The sequence below is a fragment of the Xenopus tropicalis genome, chromosome 8 (genome assembly GCF_000004195.4).
Source record: "Xenopus tropicalis strain Nigerian chromosome 8, UCB_Xtro_10.0, whole genome shotgun sequence".
NCBI classification, from domain to species: Eukaryota; Metazoa; Chordata; class Amphibia; order Anura; family Pipidae; genus Xenopus; species Xenopus tropicalis.
In genome coordinates this window covers 142678829-142704337 of record NC_030684.2, presented here as the reverse complement: position 1 = coordinate 142704337, position 25509 = coordinate 142678829, and the positions used below count along the sequence as shown (strand labels likewise).

The window sequence follows — 25509 nt, the reverse complement described above, 5'->3', positions numbered from 1 at the left end:
ACTTGCCCCCTAGTGGCAGAGGTGAGAATAACTAAATAAATCCCACTGTGCCCAAGTAACCCTACTATACCAAGATGCTCACTGAAGGGCACTAAGTCTGTACCAATAACACTGGCACCTAAACCCTGAGCAGGAAGCTACGGCGGCGCCGGCACAGAGGATATTGTGGCATTTTGCACAGAAACCCAGCACCGGCCCCTCCTCCCCCCACTCACCGAAATGGGCAGAACTTGCCCTTCATATTGCAGGTTCACTACAGCCACCGTGGCCGAACTCATCTGCCGCAGCTCCTTCACTAACGGCTCCAGGTCTGGGGGGAGCAGGCAGCCAAGGTCTGGGGGTAATGAGCAATAACCATTATGTACCAGCAGTCAGTATGGGGGGGGCACCCACATAAGGATCAGGCAGAGCTGTACAAATAGGGGTAGCGGCCCCGGGGCCCCGTGCAGCTGCAGGTACTGAGGGGGGTGAAGACTCCATCTCTTCCAAAATGGCGGACTCCTTCCTCAGGGCTGGAACTGGATCTGGCGCTGGAACCTCCTCCATGGCATCACCGGGACCCCTCTCCTCAGGACCTCTTGCGCCAGGAACCCCCTCTGGAACCACTGCTTTCGGAACACGATCAGCTTTCTCCACAGGTTTGGCTCCAGGCTTCACTCGATCCCCCCCACCAGGGGCAGCATTGTGCACTTTACTTCTGTTTGGGCAGTTGTGATAAACATGACCCTCCCCAAGGCAGAAATGACAGCGTTTAGCCTTGGGGCTCAAAAGAACAACAGTTTCTGCATCTGCAGACTTGCCGGCAGTCATTGGTAGAATCAGGGTCGGACTGGGGGGTGAAGGGCCCACCGTGGCTCCCGCCCCAGGTGCCCGCGCCACCTCACTCCCCCAGGGGCCCCCCTAACCCCCGTCGCAGGGCCCCCCACCCGACGTCCTCACCAGAGCGTGTAAATTTAACGCACCAAGGGAGGAACAGTCGTGCAGGGGGAGCGCCGGCTAGGGTCGGGTCTGGGCAGCCGGGGCCCACTAGAGCCGGGGCAAGATGTCTCCATCTTGCCCTACTGTCTCCAGCCTGCCCTACTGTCTCCATCTTGTCCTACTGTCTCCATCCTGCCCTACTGTCTCCATCTTGTCCTACTGTCTCCATCTTGCCCTACTGTCTCCATCTTGCCCTACTGTCTCCATCTTGCCTTACTGTCTCCATCTTGTCCTACTGTCTCCATCTTGTCCTACTGTCTCCATCTTGTCCTACTGTCTCCATCTTGTCCTACTGTCCCCATCTTGTCCTACTGTCTCCATCTTGTCCTACTGTCTCCATCCTGCCCTACTGTCTCCATCTTGTCCTACTGTCTCCATCTTGCCCTACTGACTCCATCTTGGCCCTACTGTCTCCATCTTGTCCTACTGTCTCCATCTTGGCCCTACTGTCTCCATCTTGGCCCTACTGTCTCCATCTTGCCCTACTGTCTCCATCTTGCCCTACTGTCCCCATCTTGCCCTACTGTCTCCATCTTGCCCTACTGTCTCCATCTTGGCCCTACTGTCTCCATCTTGCCCTACTGTCTCCATCTTGGCCCTACTGTCTCCATCTTGGCCCTACTGTCTCCATCTTGCCCTACTGTCTCCATCTTGGCCCTACTGTCTCCATCTTGCCCTGCTATAACGTATGAGTAGGCCCCAGGCAGTCTCACCCGCCCGCTGGCACTCTAACAGACCTCACACTGCTGGAGCCATTGCTCAGCGCTCTATTCTCACATACAGTTATATCTATAGGGTGAGGCTTTTGGTTTCATTGTGTCCCCCACTTTGTGTTGCACCCCCAGGTCCCAATGACGCGTCGGGTCCTAGAGCGCCCCTGTACTCTGGCCATGCTCATTGGCTTCCAGTTTGCCTTCATGGTCTACTTCTCCTTCGGTGGCCTCCGCAGCCTGAGCTTTATCTTCGGCCACTTCGCTGAGCCCAGTTTCGATTACAGCCGCACCCGGGATGTCTACAGCAACCTCTCCCTGGTCAATACCATGGGGGGGCCCCGCTCCGAGGATGACATCCTGCTGCCTAGGTGCCCAGAGAGGTCCCCTTATTTGGGTAAGTCTTGGGCTCTCCCATACTCTACACTTCCAGAAGCAGGGACTGGTATAGGGAGAGTGGGGGGCTGGGACTGGTATAGGGGGAGTGCGGGGCTGGGACTGGTATAGGGAGAGTGGGGGGCTGGGACCGGTATAGGGAGAGTGGGGGGCTGGGACCTGTATAGGGAGAGTGGGGGGCTGGACCTGTATAGGGAGAGTGGGGGGCTGGGACCTGTATAGGGAGAGTGGGGGGCTGGGACCTGTATAGGGAGAGTGGGGGGCTGGGACCTGTATAGGGAGAGTGGGGGGGCTGGGACCGGTATAGGGAGATTGGGGGTCTGGGACCGGTATAGGGAGAGTGGGGGGCTGGGACCGGTATAGGGGGAGTGGGGGGCTGGGACCGGTTATAGGGGGAGTGGGGGCTGGGACCGGTATAGGGGGAGTGGGGGGCTGGGACCGGTATAGGGAGAGTGGGGGGCTGGGACTGGTATAGGGAGAGTGGGGGGCTGGGACTGGTATAGGGAGAGTGGGGGCTGGGACCTGTATAGGGAGAGTGGGGGGCTGGGACCTGTATAGGGAGAGTGGGGGGCTGGGACTGTTATAGGGAGATTGGGGGGCTGGGACTGGTATAGGGAGAGTGGGGGCTGGGACCTGTATAGGGAGAGTGGGGAGCGGGAACTGGTATAGGGAGATTGGGGAGCGGGGACTTGGGGGGCTGGCACTGGTATAGGGAGAGTGGGGGGCTGGGACCTGTATAGGGAGAGTGGGGGGCTGGGACCTGTATAGGGAGAGTGGGGGCTGTGACTGTTATAGGGAGATTGGGGGGCTGGGACTGGTATAGGGAGAGTGGGGAGCAGGAACTGGTATAGGGAGATTGGGGGGCTGGGACTGGTATAGGGAGAGTGGGGGGCTGGGACCTGTATAGGGAGAGTGGGGGGCTGGGACCGATATAGGGAGAGTGGGGGGCTGAGACCTGTATAGGGAGAGTGGGGGGCTGGGAACTGTATAGGGAGAGTGGGGGGCTGGGACCGGTATAGGGAGATTGGGGGCTGGGACTGGTATAGGGAGATTGGGGGGCTGGGACTGGTATAGGGAGAGTGGGGGGCTGGGACCTGTATAGGGAGAGTGGGGGGCTGGGACCTGTATAGGGAGAGTGGGGGGCTTGGGACTGGTATAGGGAGAGTGGGGGGCTGGGACCTGTATAGGGAGAGTGGGGGGCTGGGACCTGTATAGGGAGAGTGGGGGCTGGGACTGGTATAGGGAGAGTGGGGGGCTGGGACTGGTATAGGGAGAGTGAGGGGCTGGGACTGGTATAGGGAGAGTGGGGGGCTGGGACTGGTATAGGGAGAGTGGGGGGCTGGGACTGGTATAGGGAGAGTGAGGGGCTGGGACTGGTATAGGGAGAGTGGGGGGCTGGGACTGGTATAGAGAAAGTGGGGGGCTTGGACTGGTATAGGGAGAGTGGGGGGCTTGGACTGGTATAGGGAGAGTGGGGGGCTGGGACTGGTATAGCGACAGTGGGGGTCTGGGACTGGTATAGGGAGAGTGGGGGGCACGCTGGGACCTGTATAGGGAGAGTGGGGGGCTGGGACTGGTATAGAGAAAGTGGGGGGCTTGGACTGGTATAGGGAGAGTGGGGGCTTGGACTGGTATTGGGAGAGTGGGGGGCTGGGACTGGTATAGCGACAGTGGGGGGCTGGGACTGGTATATGGAGAGTGGGGGGCACGCTGGGACCTGTATAGGGAGAGTGGGGGGCTGGGACCGGTATAGGGAGAGTGGGGGCTGGGACTGGTATAGGGAGAGTGGGGGGCTGGGACCGGTATAGGGAGAGTGGGGGGCTGTGACTGGTATAGGGAGAGTGGGGGGCACGCTGGGACCTGTATAAGGAGAGTGGGGGGCTTGGACCTGTATAGGGAGATTGGGGGGTTGGGACCAGTATAGGAAGAGTGGGGGGGCATGCTGGGATCAGTATAGGGAAAGTTGGGGGTTGGGACCGGTATAGAGAGATTGTGGGGGGCTGGGACTGGTATAGGGAGAGTGGGGGGCTGGGACTGGTATAGGGAGAGTGGGGGGCTGGGACCTGTATAGGGAGATTGGGGGGCTGGGACCTGTATAGAGAGATTGGGGGGCTGGGACCTGTAAAGAGAGATTGGGGGGGCTGGGACCTGTATAGAGAGATTGGGGGGGCTGGGACCTGTATAGGGAGATTGGGGGGGCTGGGACCTGTATAGGGAGAGTGGGGGGCTGGGACTGGTATAGGGAGAGTGGGGGGCTGGGACCTGTATAGAGAGATTGGGGGGCTGGGACCTGTATAGAGAGATTGGGGGGGCTGGGACCTGTATAGGGAGATTGGGGGGGCTGGGACCTGTATAGGGAGAGTGGGGGGCTGGGACTGGTATAGGGAGAGTGGGGGGCACGCTGGGACCTGTATAGAGAGATTGGGGGGGCTGGGACCTGTATAGGTAGATTGGGGGGTTGGGACCTGTATAGGGAGATTGGGGGGGTTGGGACCAGTATAGGAAGAGTGGGGGGGCATGCTGGGATCAGTATAGGGAAAGTTGGGGGTTGGGACCGGTATAGAGAGATTGGGGGGGCTTGGACTGCTATAGGGAGAGTGGGGGGCTTGGACTGCTATAGGGAGAGTGGGGGGCTTGGAACTGTATAGGGAGAGTGGGGGGCTGGGAACTGTATAGGGGGACTGGGGGGCTGGGACCTGTATAGGGGGACTGGGGGGCTGGGAACTGTATAGGGGGACTGGGGGACACGCTGGGACTGGTATAACTTGGAGGACCCATTGAGAGGAGACACATGACTTCCTCCCCCTGACCCTATTTCCTGTCCCTTAGTGGGAAACATTTCCGTCACCTTTACCCAAAACCCCACCCTCAAAAAAGTTCAAGATAAGAACCCCCTGGTGACGAGAGGCGGGGAGTACAAGCCCCCAAACTGCGAGGCCCGGCACCGTACGGCCATCATCATCCCTCACCGGAACAGAGAGACCCACCTGCGGCACCTACTCTATTACCTGCACCCCTTCCTGCAGCGCCAGCAGCTCCACTACCGCATCTACATCATCAACCAGGTGAGTGGGTTTGGGGCAGTGGGGGGCACCCTGGGGGGACATGTTGTGGGGCCACCCAGAGCAGCACATGATTCCCTCTCATTGCCCCTCAGGCAGGTAACGCCACATTTAACCGGGCCAAGCTGCTGAATGTGGGGGTGAAGGAAGCCCTGCGGGACGAGGAGTGGGACTGCCTGTTCCTACACGATGTAGATCTGATACCCGAGAATGACTACAACCTGTATGTGTGCGACCCCTGGAACCCCAAACATGCCTCGGTAGCCATGAACAAATTCAGCTACAGGTGAGGGGCAATTGTTACTTCACTGCCTTCCTGATGCCTCATCTTTGCTTCTCCTGCATTTGCGTGCGTTTTCATCTTCCTATGCTCCTCCTCTCTCCAATGGCTCCACCTTCTTCCCCATCTCTCTGGTTGTTCTCCCTGCTCCTCCTCTCTCCAATGGCTCCACCTTCTTCCCCATCTCCCTGGTGGTTCTCCCTGCTCCCCCTCTCTCCAATGGCTCCACCTTCTTCCCCATCTCTCTGGTTGTTCTCCCTGCTCCTCCTCTCTCCAATGGCTCCACCTTCTTCCCCATCTCTCTGGTGGTTCTTAATGTTCCTCCTCTCTCCAATGGCTCCACCTTCTTCCCCATCTCTCTGGTGGTTCTTCCTGTTCCTCCTCTCTCCAATGGCTCCACCTTCTTCCCCATCTCTCTGGTGGTTCTTCCTGTTCCTCCTCTCTCCAATGGCTCCACCTTCTTCCCCATCTCTCTGGTGGTTCTTCCTGTTCCTCCTCTCTCCAATGGCTCCACCTTCTTCCCCATATCTCTGGTGGTTCTCCCTGCTCCTCCTCTCTCCAATGGCTCCACCTTCTTCCCCATCTCTCTGGTGGTTCTTCCTGTTCCTCCTCTCTCCAATGGCTCCACCTTCTTCCCCATATCTCTGGTGGTTCTCCCTGCTCCTCCTCTCTCCAATGACTCCACCTTCTTCCCCATCTCTCTGGTGGTTCTCCCTGCTCCTCCTCTCTCCAATGGCTCCACCTTCTTCCCCATCTCTCTGGTGGTTCTCCCTGCTTCTCCTCTCTCCAATGGCTCCTCCTTCTTCCCCATCTCCCTGGTGGTTCTCCCTGCTCCTCCTCTCTCCTTTGGCTCCTCCTTCTGACCCATCTCTCTGGTTGTTCTCCCTGCTCCCCCTCTCTCCATTGGCTCCTCCTTCTGACCCATCTCTCTGGTGGTTCTCCCTGTTCCCCCTCTCTCCAATGGCTCCACCTTCTTCCCCATCTCTCTGGTGGTTCTTCCTGTTCCTCCTCTCTCCAATGGCTCCACCTTCTTCCCCATCTCTCTGGTGGTTCTCCTTGCCTCTCCTCTCTCCAATGGCTCCTCCTTCTTCCCCATCTCCCTGGTGGTTCTCCCTGCTCCTCCTCTCTCCTTTGGCTCCTCCTTCTGACCCATCTCTCTGGTTGTTCTCCCTGCTCCCCCTCTCTCCAATGGCTCCTCCTTCTTCCCCATCTCTCTGGTGGTTCTCCCTGTTTCTCCTCTCTCCAATGGCTCCTCCTTCTTCCCCATCTCCCTGGTGGTTCTCCCTGCTCCTCCTCTCTCCTTTGGCTCCTCCTTCTGACCCATCTCTCTGGTTGTTCTCCCTGCTCCCCCTCTCTCCAATGGCTCCACCTTCTTCCCCATCTCTCTGGTGGTTCTCCCTGTTCCTCCTCTCTCCAATGGCTCCACCTTCTTCCCCATCTCTCTGGTGGTTCTTCCTGTTCCTCCTCTCTCCAATGGCTCCTCCTTCTTCCCCATCTCTCTGGTGGTTCTCCCTGTTCCTCCTCTCTCCAATGGCTCCACCTTCTTCCTCCTCTCTCCAATGGCTCCACCTTCTTCCCCATCTCTCTGGTGGTTCTCCTTGCTTCTCCTCTCTCCAATGGCTCCTCCTTCTTCCCCATCTCTCTGGTGGTTCTCCCTGCTCCTCCTCTCTCCTTTGGCTCCTCCTTCTTCCCCATCTCTCTGGTGGTTCTCCCTGCTCCTCCTCTCTCCTTTGGCTCCTCCTTCTTCCCCATCTCTCTGGTTGTTCTCCCTGTTCCCCCTCTCTCCATTGGCTCCTCCTTCTGACCCATCTCTCTGGTGGTTCTCCCTGCTCCTCCTCTCTCTATTGGCTCCTCCTTCTGACCCATCTCTCTGGTGGTTCTCCCTGCTCCTCCCCCTTTACAGACTTCCAACCAACCCCCAACCTGGATTCTCACCTGTATCATCACTTTTTCATTTGTTCCCCCTCAGCCTGCCGTACCCTCAGTATTTTGGGGGAGTCTCTGCCCTGACCCCAGACCAGTATATGAAGATGAATGGATTCCCTAATGAGTACTGGGGATGGGGAGGAGAAGACGATGATATTGCCACCAGGTTGGTACAATGGATTATATCCCCTTGCTGTTACACCTTCTATTCCTTTCCCATCATGTCTCATCCTCATCCTCACTTTCTTCCCCTGTCATAATGTTCTCACCCCATTCCCCACCCAAGCACCCAATGTAACATTCACCTTATCATTATCTCTGCTTTCTCCCCTACCTTTCACCCTTCTTTACTCTCTAAATTCCCTGCACTTTCTTTATCAGTTGCCACATCTTCTCTCTCTTTCCCACCACCTCCTTCTCCTTCCAACCTTTTCTGCTCCCCCCATTATTCCCCTTCATTTTATTTCCCATTCATGTTACCTACTCCTCCCAATCTCTGCTCGGCTCCTCCCTCCCATATTCCCCTTCAGTTTCCCCTTCTCCATTTCTCAGTCTCTTGCCCCCTCACCTTTCCCCCACCCCAACTCCCCACTCTCTTGCCCCTTCCTACCTTCCCTCCTACCCTACACCTTTCCCCTACCCCAACTCCTCACTCTCCTGCCCCTTCCTACCTTCCCTCCTAACCTACACCTTTCCCCTACCCCAACTCCTCACTCTCCTGCCCCTTCCTACCTTCCCTCCTACCCTACACCTTTCCCCTACCCCAACTCCTCACTCTCTTGCCCCTTCCTACCTTCCCTCCTACCCTACACCTTTCCCCTACCCCAAATCCTCACTCTCTTGCCCCTTCCTACCTTCCCTCCTACCCTACACCTTTCCCCTACCCCAAATCCTCACTCTGTTGCCCCTTCCTACCTTCCCTCCTACCCTACACCTTTCCCCTACCCCAAATCCTCACTCTCTTGCCCCTTCCTACCTTTCCTCCTACCCTACACCTTTCCCCTACCCCAAATCCTCACTCTCTTGCCCCTTCCTACCTTCCCTCCTACCCTACACCTTTCCCCTACCCCAACTCCCCACTCTCTTGCCCCTTCCTACCTTCCCTCCTACCCTACACCTTTCCCCTACCCCAAATCCTCACTCTCTTGCCCCTTCCTACCTTCCCTCCTACCCTACACCTTTGCCCCACCCCAACTCCTCCCTCTCTCCTATTTTCTTTCCCATTGGTTCCCATTCCCAGACCTTCAGCAGGTGGGCTGCCCTTTACTCCCGGCCACCAATGATTTTGAGACCTGACCCCATGTGGGGTATTTGAGCCATTTGCCCCTTCTCATCACTTGTTTTTTTTCTCTCCATGCTGCATGACTCCCCCCTCTCTTCCACTTGGATTTCATTTCTCCACTGAGTTTTCTCTTTTTCTCCCCCCGGATGCTGGGGGTTTCTTTTCTTGCCATATCAGCTGGCAGCAGCAGGTAGGTGACTGGACTGAAACAGGAGAGCAGTGTGAGCCTTTAGGGCCCCCTGTGCCGCTACAGCACCACCAGTGCTCCCACAAACTGTCTGTACCAAGGAGAGCAGGACATTATGGGTGGCTGTACTGAGGAGAGCAGGGCATTATGGGTGCCTGTACTGAGGAGAGCAGGGCATTATGGGTGCCTGTACTGAGGGGAGCGGGGCATTATGGGTACCTGTACTGAGGAGAGCAGGGCATTATGGGTGCCTGTACTGAGGAGAGCGGGGCATTATGGGTGCCTGTACTGAGGAGAGCGGGGCATTATGGGTGCCTGTACTGAGGAGAGCGGGGCATTATGGGTGCCTGTACTGAGGAGAGCGGGGCATTATGGGTGCCTGTACTGAGGGGAGCGGGGCATTATGGGTGTCTGTGCTGAGGAGAGCGGGGCATTATGGGTGCCTGTACTGAGGGGAGCGGGGCATTATGGGTGTCTGTGCTGAGGAGAGCGGGGCATTATGGGTGCCTGTACTGAGGAGAGCGGGGCATTATGGGTGCCTGTACTGAGGAGAGCGGGGCATTATGGGTACCTGTACCAAGGAGAGCAGGGCATTATGGGTGGCTGTACTGAGGAGAGCAGGGCATTATGGGTGCCTGTACTGAGGGGAGCGGGGCATTATGGGTACCTGTACCAAGGAGAGCAGGGCATTATGGGTGGCTGTACTGAGGAGAGCAGGGCATTATGGGTACCTGTACTGAGGAGAGCGGGGCATTATGGGTGCCTGTACTGAGGAGAGCGGGGCATTATGGGTGCCTGTACTGAGGAGAGCGGGGCATTATGGGTGCCTGTACTGAGGGGAGCGGGGCATTATGGGTGTCTGTGCTGAGGAGAGCGGGGCATTATGGGTGCCTGTACTGAGGAGAGCGGGGCATTATGGGTGCCTGTACTGAGGAGAGCGGGGCATTATGGGTGCCTGTACTGAGGAGAGCGGGGCATTATGGGTGGCTGTACTGAGGAGAGCGGGGCATTATGGGTGGCTGTACTGAGGAGAGCGGGGCATTATGGGTGGCTGTACTGAGGAGAGCGGGGCATTATGGGTGGCTGTACTGAGGAGAGCGGGGCATTATGGGTGGCTGTACTGAGGAGAGCGGGGCATTATGGGTACCTGTACTGAGGAGAGCGGGGCATTATGGGTACCTGTACTGAGGAGAGCGGGGCATTATGGGTGCCTGTACTGAGGAGAGCAGGGCATTATGGTGCCTGTACTGAGGAGAGCAGGGCATTATGGGTACCTGTACTGAGGAGAGCAGGGCATTATGGGTGCCTGTACTGAGGAGAGCGGGGCATTATGGGTGTCTGTACTGAGGAGAGCAGGGCATTATGGTGCCTGTACTGAGGAGAGCGGGGCATTATGGTGCCTGTACTGAGGAGAGCAGGGCATTATGGTGCCTGTACTGAGGAGAGCAGGGCATTATGGGTGTCTGTACTGAGGAGAGCAGGGCATTATGGGTGCCTGTACTGAGGAGAGCGGGGCATTATGGTGCCTGTACTGAGGAGAGCAGGGCATTATGGGTGCTCTAGATTGTAGGGAATAGTAGGTTTGTGTATATCTCTCTAACCGCTCCTTCTCTGTTGCTCTTGCTAACAAATCCTCCACCCCGGTTCCACTCAGTGTGGGGGTTCAGCTCAGTGTGGGGGTTCAGCTCAGTGTGGGGGTTTAGCTCAGTGTGGGGGTTTAGCTCAGTGTGGGGGCTCAGCTCAGTGTGGGGGTTCAGCTCAGTGTGGGGGTTCAGCTCAGTGTGGGGGTTTAGCTCAGTGTGGGGGTTTAGCTCAGTGTGGGGGTTCAGCTCAGTGTGGGGGTTCAGCTCAGTGTGGGGGTTTAGCTCAGTGTGGGGGTTTAGCTCAGTGTGGGGGTTTAGCTCAGTGTGGGGGTTCCGCTCAGTGTGGGGGTTTAGCTCAGTGTGGGGGTTTAGCTCAGTGTGGGGGCTCAGCTCAGTGTGGGGGCTCAGCTCAGTGTGGGGGCTCAGCTCAGTGTGGGGGTTTAGCTCAGTGTGGGGGCTCAACTCAGTGTGGGGGCACAGCTCAGTGTGGGGGTTCCGCTCAGTGTGGGGGCACAGCTCAGTGTGAGGAGAGCAGGGCATTATGGTGCCTGTAGTGAGGAGAGCGGGGCATTATGGTGCCTGTAGTGAGGAGAGCGGGGCATTATGGGTGCCTGTACTGAGGAGAGCGGGGCATTATGGGTACCTGTACTGAGGAGAGCGGGGCATTATGGTGCCTGTAGTGAGGAGAGCAGGGCATTATGGGTGCCTGTACTGAGGAGAGCAGGGCATTATGGGTGCCTGTACTGAGGAGAGCAGGGCATTATGGTGCCTGTAGTGAGGAGAGCGGGGCATTATGGGTGCCTGTACTGAGGAGAGCGGGGCATTATGGGTGCCTGTACTGAGGAGAGCGGGGCATTATGGGTGCCTGTAGTGAGGAGAGCGGGGCATTATGGGTGCCTGTACTGAGGAGAGCAGGGCATTATGGGTGCCTGTAGTGAGGAGAGCGGGGCATTATGGGTGCCTGTACTGAGGAGAGCGGGGCATTATGGTGCCTGTAGTGAGGAGAGCGGGGCATTATGGGTGCCTGTACTGAGGAGAGCAGGGCATTATGGGTGCCTGTAGTGAGGAGAGCGGGGCATTATGGTGCCTGTAGTGAGGAGAGCAGGGCATTATGGGTGCCTGTACTGAGGAGAGCAGGGCATTATGGTGCCTGTAGTGAGGAGAGCGGGGCATTATGGGTGCCTGTACTGAGGAGAGCGGGGCATTATGGGTGCCTGTACTGAGGAGAGCGGGGCATTATGGTGCCTGTACTGAGGAGAGCGGGGCATTATGGGTGCCTGTACTGAGGAGAGCAGGGCATTATGGGTGCCTGTACTGAGGAGAGCAGGGCATTATGGGTGCTCTAGATTGTAGGGAATAGTAGGTTTGTGTATATCTCTCTAACCGCTCCTTCTCTGTTGCTCTTGCTAACAAATCCTCCACCCCGGTTCCACTCAGTGTGGGGGTTCAGCTCAGTGTGGGGGCACAGCTCAGTGTGGGGGTTCAGCTCAGTGTGGGGGTTCAGCTCAGTGTGGGGGTTTAGCTCAGTGTGGGGGCTCAACTCAGTGTGGGGGCACAGCTCAGTGTGGGGGTTCCGCTCAGTGTGGGGGCACAGCTCAGTGTGCGGGCACAGCTCAGTGTGGGGGCACAGCTCAGTGTGGGGGCACAGCTCAGTGTGGGGGTTCCGCTCAGTGTGGGGGCACAGCTCAGTGTGGGGGTTCCGCTCAGTGTGGGGGCACAGCTCAGTGTGCGGGCACAGCTCAGTGTGGGGGCTCAGCTCAGTGTGGGGGTTCAGCTCAGTGTGCGGGCTCAGCTCAGTGTGGGGGTTTAGCTCAGTGTGGGGGTTTAGCTCAGTGTGGGGGGTTTAGCTCAGTGTGGGGGCTCAGCTCAGTGTGGGGGTTTAGCTCAGTGTGGGGGCACAGCTCAGTGTGCGGGCTCAGCTCAGTGTGGGAGCTCAGCTCAGTGTGGGGGTTTAGCTCAGTGTGGGGGTTTAGCTCAGTGTGGGGGCTCAGCTCAGTGTGGGGGCTCAGCTCAGTGTGGGGGCTCAGCTCAGTGTGGGGGTTCCGCTCAGTGTGGGGGTTCCGCTCAGTGTGGGGGCACAGCTCAGTGTGGGGGTTCCGCTCAGTGTGGGGGCACAGCTCAGTGTGGGGGCACAGCTCAGTGTGGGGGCACAGCTCAGTGTGGGGGCACAGCTCAGTGTTGGGGTTCCGCTCAGTGTGGGGGCACAGCTCAGTGTGGGGGTTTAGCTCAGTGGGTGCCTGTACTGAGGAGAGCAGGGCATTATGGTGCCTGTAGTGAGGAGAGCAGGGCATTATGGGTGCCTGTACTGAGGAGAGCAGGGCATTATGGGTGCCTGTACTGAGGAGAGCAGGGCATTATGGGTGCCTGTACTGAGGGGAGCGGGGCATTATGGTGCCTGTACTGAGGAGAGCAGGGCATTATGGGTACCTGTACTGAGGAGAGCAGGGCATTATGGGTACTTGTACTGAGGAGAGCGGGGCATTATGGTGCCTGTACTGAGGAGAGTGGGGCATTATGGTGCCTGTAGTGAGGAGAGCGGGGCATTATGGTGCCTGTACTGAGGAGAGCAGGGCATTATGGGTACCTGTACTGAGGAGAGCAGGGCATTATGGGTACCTGTACTGAGGAGAGCAGGGCAATATGGGTACCTGTACTGAGGAGAGCAGGGCATTATGGGTACCTGTACTGAGGAGAGCAGGGCATTATGGGTACCTGTACTGAGGAGAGCAGGGCATTATGGGTGCCTGTACTGAGGAGAGCGGGGCATTATGGGTACCTGTACTGAGGAGAGCGGGGCATTATGGGTGCCTGTACTGAGGAGAGCGGGGCATTATGGGTGGCTGTACTGAGGAGAGCGGGGCATTATGGGTGCCTGTACTGAGGAGAGCGGGGCATTATGGGTGGCTGTACTGAGGAGAGCGGGGCATTATGGGTACCTGTACTGAGGAGAGCGGGGCATTATGGGTGCCTGTACTGAGGAGAGCGGGGCATTATGGGTGCCTGTACTGAGGAGAGCAGGGCATTATGGTGCCTGTACTGAGGAGAGCAGGGCATTATGGGTGCTCTAGATTGTAGGGAATAGTAGGTTTGTGTATATCTCTCTAACCGCTCCTTCTCTGTTGCTCTTGCTAACAAATCCTCCACCCCAGTTCCACTCAGTGTGGGGGTTCAGCTCAGTGTGGGGGTTCAGCTCAGTGTGGGGGTTCAGCTCAGTGTGGGGGCTTAGCTCAGTGTGGGGGCTTAGCTCAGTGTGGGGGCTCAACTCAGTGTGGGGGGCACAGCTCAGTGTGGGGGCACAGCTCAGTGTGGGGGCACAGCTCAGTGTGGGGGTTCCGCTCAGTGTGGGGGCACAGCTCAGTGTGGGGGTTCCGCTCAGTGTGGGGGCACAGCTCAGTGTGCGGGCACAGCTCAGTGTGGGGGCTCAGCTCAGTGTGCGGGCTCAGCTCAGTGTGGGGGTTCAGCTCAGTGTGCGGGCTCAGCTCAGTGTGGGGGTTTAGCTCAGTGTGGGGGTTTAGCTCAGTGTGGGGGTTTAGCTCAGTGTGGGGGCTCAGCTCAGTGTGGGGGTTTAGCTCAGTGTGGGGGCTCAGCTCAGTGTGGGGGTTTAGCTCAGTGTGAGGGTTTAGCTCAGTGTGGGGGTTCAGCTCAGTGTGGGGGCTCAGCTCAGTGTGGGGGTTTAGCTCAGTGTGGGGGTTTAGCTCAGTGTGGGGGCTCAGCTCAGTGTGGGGGTTTAGCTCAGTGTGGGGGCTCAGCTCAGTGTGGGGGTTTAGCTCAGTGTGGGGGTTTAGCTCAGTGTGGGGGTTTAGCTCAGTGTGGGGGCTCAGCTCAGTGTGGGGGTTTAGCTCAGTGTGGGGGCACAGCTCAGTGTGGGGGCTCAGCTCAGTGTGGGGGCACAGCTCAGTGTGGGGGCACAGCTCAGTGTGCGGGCTCAGCTCAGTGTGCGGGCTCAGCTCAGTGTGGGGGCACAGCTCAGTGTGGGGGCACAGCTCAGTGTGGGGGCACAGCTCAGTGTGGGGGTTTAGCTCAGTGTGGGGGTTTAGCTCAGTGTGGGGGCTCAGCTCAGTGTGGGGGCTCAGCTCAGTGTGGGGGCTCAGCTCAGTGTGGGGGCTCCGCTCAGTGTGGGGGCACAGCTCAGTGTGGGGGTTCCGCTCAGTGTGGGGGCACAGCTCAGTGTGGGGGCACAGCTCAGTGTGGGGGTTTAGCTCAGTGGGTGCCTGTACTGAGGAGAGCAGGGCATTATGGTGCCTGTAGTGAGGAGAGCAGGGCATTATGGGTACCTGTACTGAGGAGAGCAGGGCATTATGGGTACCTGTACTGAGGAGAGCAGGGCATTATGGGTACCTGTACTGAGGAGAGCGGGGCATTATGGTGCCTGTACTGAGGAGAGTGGGGCATTATGGTGCCTGTAGTGAGGAGAGCGGGGCATTATGGTGCCTGTACTGAGGAGAGCAGGGCATTATGGGTACCTGTACTGAGGAGAGCAGGGCATTATGGGTACCTGTACTGAGGAGAGCAGGGCATTATGGGTACCTGTACTGAGGAGAGCAGGGCATTATGGGTACCTGTACTGAGGAGAGCAGGGCATTATGGGTACCTGTACTGAGGAGAGCAGGGCATTATGGGTGCCTGTACTGAGGAGAGCAGGGCATTATGGGTACCTGTACTGAGGAGAGCGGGGCATTATGGGTGCCTGTACTGAGGAGAGCGGGGCATTATGGGTGGCTGTACTGAGGAGAGCGGGGCATTATGGGTGCCTGTACTGAGGAGAGCGGGGCATTATGGTGCCTGTACTGAGGAGAGCAGGGCATTATGGGTGCCTGTTCTGAGGAGAGCAGGGCATTATGGGTGCCTGTACTGAGGAGAGCAGGGCATTATGGGTACCTGTACTGAGGAGAGCGGGGCATTATGGTGCCTGTACTGAGGAGAGCAGGGCATTATGGGTGCCTGTTCTGAGGAGAGCAGGGCATTATGGGTGTCTGTACTGAGGAGAGCAGGGCATTATGGGTACCTGTACTGAGGAGAGCAGGGCATTATGGGTACCTGTACTGAGGAGAGCGGGGCATTATGGGTGTCTGTACTGAGGAGAGCGGGGCATTATGGGTACCTGTACTGAGGAGAGCAGGGCATTATGGTTCCTGTACTGAGGAGAGCAGGGCATTATGGGTGTCTGTACTGAGGAGAGCGGGGCATTATGGGTGTCTGTACTGAGGAGAGCGGGGCATTATGGTTCCTGTACTGAGGAGAGCAGGGCATTATGGGTACCTGTACTGAGGAGAGCAGGGCATTATGGTGCCTGTACTGAGGAGAGCGGGGCATTATGGGTGCCTGTACTGAGGAGAGCGGGGCATTATGGTGCCTGTACTGAGGAGAGCGGGGCATTATGGGTGCCTGTACTGAGGAGAGCAGGGCATTATGGGTGCCTGTACTGAGGAGAGCAGGGCATTATGGGTGCTCTAGATTGTAGGGAATAGTAGGTTTGTGTATATCTCTCTAACCGCTCCTTCTCTGTTGCTCTTGCTAACAAATCCTCCACCCCGGTTCCACTCAGTGTGGGGGTTCAGCTCAGTGTGGGGGCACAGCTCAGTGTGGGGGTTCAGCTCAGTGTGGGGGTTCAGCTCAGTGTGGGGGTTTAGCTCAGTGTGGGGGCTCAACTCAGTGTGGGGGCACAGCTCAGTGTGGGGGTTCCGCTCAGTGTGGGGGCACAGCTCAGTGTGCGGGCACAGCTCAGTGTGGGGGCACAGCTCAGTGTGGGGGCACAGCTCAGTGTGGGGGTTCCGCTCAGTGTGGGGGTTCCGCTCAGTGTGGGGGCACAGCTCAGTGTGGGGGTTCCGCTCAGTGTGGGGGCACAGCTCAGTGTGCGGGCACAGCTCAGTGTGGGGGCTCAGCTCAGTGTGGGGGTTCAGCTCAGTGTGCGGGCTCAGCTCAGTGTGGGGGTTTAGCTCAGTGTGGGGGTTTAGCTCAGTGTGGGGGTTTAGCTCAGTGTGGGGGCTCAGCTCAGTGTGGGGGTTTAGCTCAGTGTGGGGGCACAGCTCAGTGTGCGGGCTCAGCTCAGTGTGGGAGCTCAGCTCAGTGTGGGGGTTTAGCTCAGTGTGGGGGTTTAGCTCAGTGTGGGGGTTTAGCTCAGTGTGGGGGCTCAGCTCAGTGTGGGGGCTCAGCTCAGTGTGGGGGCTCAGCTCAGTGTGGGGGCTCAGCTCAGTGTGGGGGTTCCGCTCAGTGTGGGGGTTCCGCTCAGTGTGGGGGTTCCGCTCAGTGTGGGGGCACAGCTCAGTGTGGGGGTTCCGCTCAGTGTGGGGGCACAGCTCAGTGTGGGGGCACAGCTCAGTGTGGGGGCACAGCTCAGTGTGGGGGCACAGCTCAGTGTGGGGGCACAGCTCAGTGTTGGGGTTCCGCTCAGTGTGGGGGCACAGCTCAGTGTGGGGGTTTAGCTCAGTGGGTGCCTGTACTGAGGAGAGCAGGGCATTATGGTGCCTGTAGTGAGGAGAGCAGGGCATTATGGGTGCCTGTACTGAGGAGAGCAGGGCATTATGGTGCCTGTAGTGAGGAGAGCAGGGCATTATGGGTGCCTGTACTGAGGAGAGCAGGGCATTATGGGTGCCTGTACTGAGGAGAGCAGGGCATTATGGGTGCCTGTACTGAGGAGAGCAGGGCATTATGGGTGCCTGTACTGAGGGGAGCGGGGCATTATGGTGCCTGTACTGAGGAGAGCGGGGCATTATGGGTACCTGTACTGAGGAGAGCGGGGCATTATGGGTACCTGTACTGAGGAGAGCGGGGCATTATGGTGCCTGTACTGAGGAGAGTGGGGCATTATGGTGCCTGTAGTGAGGAGAGCGGGGCATTATGGTGCCTGTACTGAGGAGAGCAGGGCATTATGGGTACCTGTACTGAGGAGAGCAGGGCATTATGGGTACCTGTACTGAGGAGAGCAGGGCATTATGGGTACCTGTACTGAGGAGAGCAGGGCATTATGGGTACCTGTACTGAGGAGAGCAGGGCATTATGGGTACCTGTACTGAGGAGAGCAGGGCATTATGGGTGCCTGTACTGAGGAGAGCGGGGCATTATGGGTACCTGTACTGAGGAGAGCGGGGCATTATGGGTGCCTGTACTGAGGAGAGCGGGGCATTATGGGTGGCTGTACTGAGGAGAGCGGGGCATTATGGGTGCCTGTACTGAGGAGAGTGGGGCATTATGGGTGGCTGTACTGAGGAGAGCGGGGCATTATGGGTACCTGTACTGAGGAGAGCGGGGCATTATGGGTGCCTGTACTGAGGAGAGCGGGGCATTATGGGTGCCTGTACTGAGGAGAGCGGGGCATTATGGGTACCTGTACTGAGGAGAGCAGGGCATTATGGGTGCCTGTACTGAGGAGAGCGGGGCATTATGGGTGGCTGTACTGAGGAGAGCAGGGCATTATGGGTGCCTGTACTGAGGAGAGCAGGGCATTATGGTGCCTGTACTGAGGAGAGCAGGGCATTATGGGTGCTCTAGATTGTAGGGAATAGTAGGTTTGTGTATATCTCTCTAACCGCTCCTTCTCTGTTGCTCTTGCTAACAAATCCTCCACCCCGGTTCCACTCAGTGTGGGGGTTCAGCTCAGTGTGGGGGTTCAGCTCAGTGTGGGGGTTCAGCTCAGTGTGGGGGTTCAGCTCAGTGTGGGGGTTTAGCTCAGTGTGGGGGTTTAGCTCAGTGTGGGGGCTCAACTCAGTGTGGGGGCACAGCTCAGTGTGGGGGCACAGCTCAGTGTGGGGGTTCCGCTCAGTGTGGGGGTTCCGCTCAGTGTGGGGGCACAGCTCAGTGTGGGGGTTCCGCTCAGTGTGGGGGCACAGCTCAGTGTGCGGGCACAGCTCAGTGTGGGGGCTCAGCTCAGTGTGCGGGCTCAGCTCAGTGTGGGGGTTCAGCTCAGTGTGCGGGCTCAGCTCAGTGTGGGGGTTTAGCTCAGTGTGGGGGTTTAGCTCAGTGTGGGGGTTTAGCTCAGTGTGGGGGTTTAGCTCAGTGTGGGGGCTCAGCTCAGTGTGGGGGTTTAGCTCAGTGTGGGGGCTCAGCTCAGTGTGGGGGTTTAGCTCAGTGTGAGGGTTTAGCTCAGTGTGGGGGTTCAGCTCAGTGTGGGGGCTCAGCTCAGTGTGGGGGTTTAGCTCAGTGTGGGGGTTTAGCTCAGTGTGGGGGCTCAGCTCAGTGTGGGGGTTTAGCTCAGTGTGGGGGCTCAGCTCAGTGTGGGGGTTTAGCTCAGTGTGGGGGTTTAGCTCAGTGTGGGGGTTTAGCTCAGTGTGGGGGCTCAGCTCAGTGTGGGGGTTTAGCTCAGTGTGGGGGCACATCTCAGTGTGGGGGCTCAGCTCAGTGTGGGGGCACAGCTCAGTGTGGGGGCACAGCTCAGTGTGCGGGCTCAGCTCAGTGTGCGGGCTCAGCTCAGTGTGGGGGTTCAGCTCAGTGTGGGGGCACAGCTCAGTGTGGGGGCACAGCTCAGTGTGGGGGTTTAGCTCAGTGTGGGGGTTTAGCTCAGTGTGGGGGCTCAGCTCAGTGTGGGGGCTCAGCTCAGTGTGGGGGCTCAGCTCAGTGTGGGGGCACAGCTCAGTGTGGGGGTTCCGCTCAGTGTGGGGGCACAGCTCAGTGTGGGGGCACAGCTCAGTGTGGGGGTTTAGCTCAGTGGGTGCCTGTACTGAGGAGAGCAGGGCATTATGGTGCCTGTAGTGAGGAGAGCAGGGCATTATGGGTACCTGTACTGAGGAGAGCAGGGCATTATGGGTACCTGTACTGAGGAGAGCAGGGCATTATGGGTACCTGTACTGAGGAGAGCGGGGCATTATGGTGCCTGTACTGAGGAGAGTGGGGCATTATGGTGCCTGTAGTGAGGAGAGCGGGGCATTATGGTGCCTGTACTGAGGAGAGCAGGGCATTATGGGTACCTGTACTGAGGAGAGCAGGGCATTATGGGTACCTGTACTGAGGAGAGCAGGGCATTATGGGTACCTGTACTGAGGAGAGCAGGGCATTATGGGTACCTGTACTGAGGAGAGCAGGGCATTATGGGTACCTGTACTGAGGAGAGCAGGGCATTATGGGTGCCTGTACTGAGGAGAGCGGGGCATTATGGGTACCTGTACTGAGGAGAGCGGGGCATTATGGGTGCCTGTACTGAGGAGAGCGGGGCATTATGGGTGTCTGTACTGAGGAGAGCGGGGCATTATGGGTACCTGTACTGAGGAGAGCGGGGCATTATGGGTACCTGTACTGAGGAGAGCGGGGCATTATGGGTACCTGTACTGAGGAGAGCGGGGCATTATGGGTACCTGTACTGAGGAGAGCGGGGCATTATGGGTACCTGTACTGAGGAGAGCGGGGCATTATGGGTACCTGTACTGAGGAGAGCAGGGCATTATGGTGCCTGTACTGAGGAGAGCGGGGCATTATGGTGCCTGTACTGAGGAGAGCAGGGCATTATGGGTACCTGTACTGAGGAGAGCAGGGCATTATGGGTACCTGTACTGAGGAGAGCAGGGCATTATGGGTGCCTGTACTGAGGAGAGCAGGGCATTATGGGTGCCTGTTCTGAGGAGAGCAGGGCATTATGGGTGCCTGTACTGAGGAGAGCAGGGCATTATGGGTGCCTGTACTGAGGAGAGCAGGGCATTATGGGTGCCTGTTCTGAGGAGAGCAGGGCATTATGGGTGCCTGTACTGAGGAGAGCAGGGCATTATGGGTACCTGTACTGAGGAGAGCGGGGCATTATGGTGCCTGTACTGAGGAGAGCGGGGCATTATGGGTGCCTGTTCTGAGGAGAGCAGGGCATTATGGGTGTCTGTACTGAGGAGAGCAGGGCATTATGGGTACCTGTACTGAGGAGAGCAGGGCATTATGGGTACCTGTACTGAGGAGAGCGGGGCATTATGGGTGTCTGTACTGAGGAGAGCGGGGCATTATGGGTACCTGTACTGAGGAGAGCAGGGCATTATGGTGCCTGTACTGAGGAGAGCGGGGCATTATGGTTCCTGTACTGAGGAGAGCGGGGCATTATGGGTACCTGTACTGAGGAGAGCGGGGCATTATGGTTCCTGTACTGAGGAGAGCGGGGCATTATGGGTACCTGTACTGAGGAGAGCAGGGCATTATGGTTCCTGTACTGAGGAGAAGCGGGGCATTATGGGTACCTGTACTGAGGAGAGCGGGGCATTATGGGTGCCTGTACTGAGGAGAGCGGGGCATTATGGGTACCTGTACTGAGGAGAGCAGGGCATTATGGTGCCTGTACTGAGGAGAGCGGGGCATTATGGGTACCTGTACTGAGGAGAGCGGGGCATTATGGGTGCCTGTACTGAGGAGAGCGGGGCATTATGGTTCCTGTACTGAGGAGAGCGGGGCATTATGGGTACCTGTACTGAGGAGAGCAGGGCATTATGGTTCCTGTACTGAGGAGAGCGGGGCATTATGGGTACCTGTACTGAGGAGAGCGGGGCATTATGGGTGCCTGTACTGAGGAGAGCGGGGCATTATGGTTCCTGTACTGAGGAGAGCGGGGCATTATGGGTACCTGTACTGAGGAGAGCGGGGCATTATGGGTGGCTGTACTGAGGAGAGCGGGGCATTATGGTTCCTGTACTGAGGAGAGCGGGGCATTATGGGTACCTGTACTGAGGAGAGCAGGGCATTATGGTTCCTGTACTGAGGAGAGCGGGGCATTATGGGTACCTGTACTGAGGAGAGCGGGGCATTATGGGTGCCTGTACTGAGGAGAGCGGGGCATTATGGTTCCTGTACTGAGGAGAGCGGGGCATTATGGGTACCTGTACTGAGGAGAGCAGGGCATTATGGTGCCTGTACTGAGGAGAGCGGGGCATTATGGGTGCCTGTACTGAGGAGAGCAGGGCATTATGGTTCCTGTACTGAGGAGAGCGGGGCATTATGGGTGTCTGTACTGAGGAGAGCGGGGCATTATGGTTCCTGTACTGAGGAGAGCGGGGCATTATGGGTACCTGTACTGAGGAGAGCAGGGCATTATGGTGCCTGTACTGAGGAGAGCGGGGCATTATGGGTGCCTGTACTGAGGAGAGCAGGGCATTATGGGTGCCTGTACTGAGGAGAGCAGAGCATTATGGTGCCTGTACTGAGGAGAGCGGGGCATTATGGGTGGCTGTACTGAGGAGAGCAGGGCATTATGGTGCCTGTACTGAGGAGAGCGGGGCATTATGGGTGCCTGTACTGAGGAGAGCGGGGCATTATGGGTGCCTGTACTGAGGAGAGCAGGGCATTATGGTGCCTGTACTGAGGAGAGCGGGGCATTATGGGTGGCTGTACTGAGGAGAGCGGGGCATTATGGGTGCCTGTACTGAGGAGAGCGGGGCATTATGGGTGCCTGTACTGAGGAGAGCAGGGCATTATGGGTGCCTGTACTGAGGAGAGCGGGGCATTATGGGTGGCTGTACTGAGGAGAGCGGGGCATTATGGTGCCTGTACTGAGGAGAGCGGGGCATTATGGGTGTCTGTACTGAGGAGAGCGGGGCATTATGGGTGCCTGTACTGAGGAGAGCGGGGCATTATGGTGCCTGTACTGAGGAGAGCGGGCATTATGGGTGGCTGTACTGAGGAGAGCAGGGCATTATGGTGCCTGTACTGAGGAGAGCAGGGCATTATGGTGCCTGTACTGAGGAGAGCAGGGCATTATGGGTGTCTGTACTGAGGAGAGCGGGGCATTATGGGTGCCTGTACTGAGGAGAGCAGGGCATTATGGTGCCTGTACTGAGGAGAGCGGGGCATTATGGGTGTCTGTACTGAGGAGAGCAGGGCATTATGGGTACCTGTACTGAGGAGAGCAGGGCATTATGGGTTCCTGTACTGAGGAGAGCAGGGCATTATGGGTACCTGTACTGAGGAGAGCGGGGCATTATGGGTGTCTGTACTGAGGAGAGCAGGGCATTATGGTTCCTGTACTGAGGAGAGCGGGGCATTATGGGTGTCTGTACTGAGGAGAGCCAGGGCATTATGGTTCCTGTACTGAGGAGAGCAGGGCATTATGGGTACCTGTACTGAGGAGAGCAGGGCATTATGGTGCCTGTACTGAGGAGAGCGGGGCATTATGGGTGCCTGTACTGAGGAGAGCGGGGCATTATGGTGCCTGTACTGAGGAGAGCGGGGCATTATGGGTGTCTGTACTGAGGAGAGCAGGGCATTATGGTGCCTGTACTGAGGAGAGCAGGGCATTATGGGTGCCTGTACTGAGGAGAGCAGGGCATTATGGGTGCTCTAGATTGTAGGGAATAGTAGGTTTGTGTATATCTCTCTAACCGCTCCTTCTCTGTTGCTCTTGCTAACAAATCCTCCACCCCGGTTCCACTCAGTGTGGGGGTTCAGCTCAGTGTGGGGGTTCAGCTCAGTGTGGGGGTTCAGCTCAGTGTGGGGGCTCAGCTCAGTGTGGGGGCACAGCTCAGTGTGGGGGCACAGCTCAGTGTGGGGGCACAGCTCAGTGTGGGGGCTCAGCTCAGTGTGGGGGTTCAGCTCAGTGTGGGGGCTCAGCTCAGTGTGGGGGCTCAGCTCAGTGTGGGGGCTCAGCTCAGTGTGGGGGTTTAGCTCAGTGTTGGGGCACAGCTCAGTGTGGGGGCTCAGCTCAGTGTGGGGGTTTAGCTCAGTGTGGGGGCTCAGCTCAGTGTGGGGGCTCAGCTCAGTGTGGGGGCTCAGCTCAGTGTGGGGGCTCAGCTCAGTGTGGGGGTTTAGCTCAGTGTGGGGGCTCAGCTCAGTGTGGGGGCACAGCTCAGTGTGGGGGTTTAGCTCAGTGTGGGGGCACAGCTCAGTGTGGGGGCACAGCTCAGTGTGGGGGCTCAGCTCAGTGTGGGGGCACAGCTCAGTGTGGGGGTTTAGCTCAGTGTGGGGGCACAGCTCAGTGTGGGGGTTCAGCTCAGTGTGCGGGCTCAGCTCAGTGTGGGGGCACAGCTCAGTGTGGGGGCACAGCTCAGTGTGGGGGCACAGCTCAGTGTGGGGGCACAGCTCAGTGTGGGGGCACAGCTCAGTGTGGGGGCTCAGCTCAGTGTGGGGGCACAGCTCAGTGTGGGGGTTTAGCTCAGTGTGGGGGCTCAGCTCAGTGTGGGGGCACAGCTCAGTGTGGGGGCACAGCTCAGTGTGGGGGTTTAGCTCAGTGTGGGGGCACAGCTCAGTGTGGGGGTTCAGCTCAGTGTGGGGGTTCAGCTCAGTGTGGGGGCTCAGCTCAGTGTGCGGGCTCAGCTCAGCGTGGGAGCTCAGCTCAGTGTGGGGGGTTTAGCTCAGTGTGGGGGTTTAGCTCAGTGTGGGGGTTCCGCTCAGTGTGGGGGTTCCGCTCAGTGTGGGGGTTCCGCTCAGTGTGGGGGCACAGCTCAGTGTGGGGGTTCCGCTTAGTGTGGGGGCACAGCTCAGTGTGGGGGCACAGCTCAGTGTGGGGGTTTAGCTCAGTGTGGGGGCACAGCTCAGTGTGGGGGCACAGCTCAGTGTGCGGGCTCAGCTCAGTGTGGGGGGCACAGCTCAGTGTGGGGGCACAGCTCAGTGTGGGGGTACAGCTCAGTGTGGGGGCACAGCTCAGTGTGCGGGGGCTCAGCTCAGTGTGGGGGTACAGCTCAGTGTGGGGGTTTAGCTCAGTGTGGGGGCTCAGCTCAGTGTGGGGGTACAGCTCAGTGTGGGGGTTCCGCTCAGTGTGGGGGTTCCGCTCAGTGTGGGGGTTCAGCTCAGTGTGGGGGTTCAGCTCAGTGTGGGGGTACAGCTCAGTGTGGGGGTACAGCTCAGTGTGGGGGTTCCGCTCAGTGTGAGGGTTCAGCTCAGTGTGAGGGTTCAGCTCAGTGTGGGGGTTCAGCTCAGTGTGGGGGTTCAGCTCAGTGTGGGGGTTCCGCTCAGTGTGGGGTTTCCGCTCAGTGTGGGGGTTTAGCTCAGTGTGGGGGTTTAGCTCAGTGTGGGGGCTCAACTCAGTGTGGGGGCACAGCTCAGTGTGGGGGCACAGCTCAGTGTGGGGGTTCCGCTCAGTGTGGGGGTTCCGCTCAGTGTGGGGGCACAGCTCAGTGTGGGGGTTCCGCTCAGTGTGGGGGCACAGCTCAGTGTGCGGGCACAGCTCAGTGTGGGGGCTCAGCTCAGTGTGCGGGCTCAGCTCAGTGTGGGGGTTCAGCTCAGTGTGCGGGCTCAGCTCAGTGTGGGGGTTTAGCTCAGTGTGGGGGTTTAGCTCAGTGTGGGGGTTTAGCTCAGTGTGGGGGCTCAGCTCAGTGTGGGGGTTTAGCTCAGTGTGGGGGCTCAGCTCAGTGTGGGGGTTTAGCTCAGTGTGAGGGTTTAGCTCAGTGTGGGGGTTCAGCTCAGTGTGGGGGCTCAGCTCAGTGTGGGGGTTTAGCTCAGTGTGGGGGCTCAGCTCAGTGTGGGGGTTTAGCTCAGTGTGGGGGCTCAGCTCAGTGTGGGGGTTTAGCTCAGTGTGGGGGTTTAGCTCAGTGTGGGGGTTTAGCTCAGTGTGGGGGCTCAGCTCAGTGTGGGGGGTTTAGCTCAGTGTGGGGGCTCAGCTCAGTGTGGGGGTTTAGCTCAGTGTGGGGGCACATCTCAGTGTGGGGGCTCAGCTCAGTGTGGGGGCACAGCTCAGTGTGGGGCACAGCTCAGTGTGCGGGCTCAGCTCAGTGTGCGGGCTCAGCTCAGTGTGGGGGTTCAGCTCAGTGTGGGGGCTCAGCTCAGTGTGGGGGTTCAGCTCAGTGTGGGGGCACAGCTCAGTGTGGGGGCTCAGCTCAGTGTGGGGGTACAGCTCAGTGTGGGGGTTTAGCTCAGTGTGGGGGTTTAGCTCAGTGTGGGGGCTCAGCTCAGTGTGGGGGCTCAGCTCAGTGTGGGGGTTCCGCTCAGTGTGGGGGCACAGCTCAGTGTGGGGGTTCCGCTCAGTGTGGGGGCACAGCTCAGTGTGGGGGTTTAGCTCAGTGGGTGCCTGTACTGAGGAGAGCAGGGCATTATGGTGCCTGTAGTGAGGAGAGCAGGGCATTATGGGTACCTGTACTGAGGAGAGCAGGGCATTATGGGTACCTGTACTGAGGAGAGCAGGGCATTATGGGTACCTGTACTGAGGAGAGCGGGGCATTATGGTGCCTGTACTGAGGAGAGTGGGGCATTATGGTGCCTGTAGTGAGGAGAGCGGGGCAT

At 58.3% G+C, this 25509-nt stretch overlaps 1 protein-coding gene across 1 annotated transcript in view; it reads left to right on the top strand.

The window, feature by feature from the left end:
• LOC116406683 (beta-1,4-galactosyltransferase 3-like) overlaps positions 1–25509 on the top strand; it is a 78293-nt gene that overhangs the window by 34836 nt on the left and 17948 nt on the right. Inside the window, exons 2-5 of the mRNA XM_031891312.1 lie at positions 1824–2085; positions 4914–5149; positions 5242–5432; positions 7396–7518. Coding sequence (XP_031747172.1) covers positions 1830–2085; positions 4914–5149; positions 5242–5432; positions 7396–7518 — 806 coding nt within the window. The 5' untranslated portion in view covers positions 1824–1829. The remainder of the gene's footprint in view (positions 1–1823; positions 2086–4913; positions 5150–5241; positions 5433–7395; positions 7519–25509) is intronic.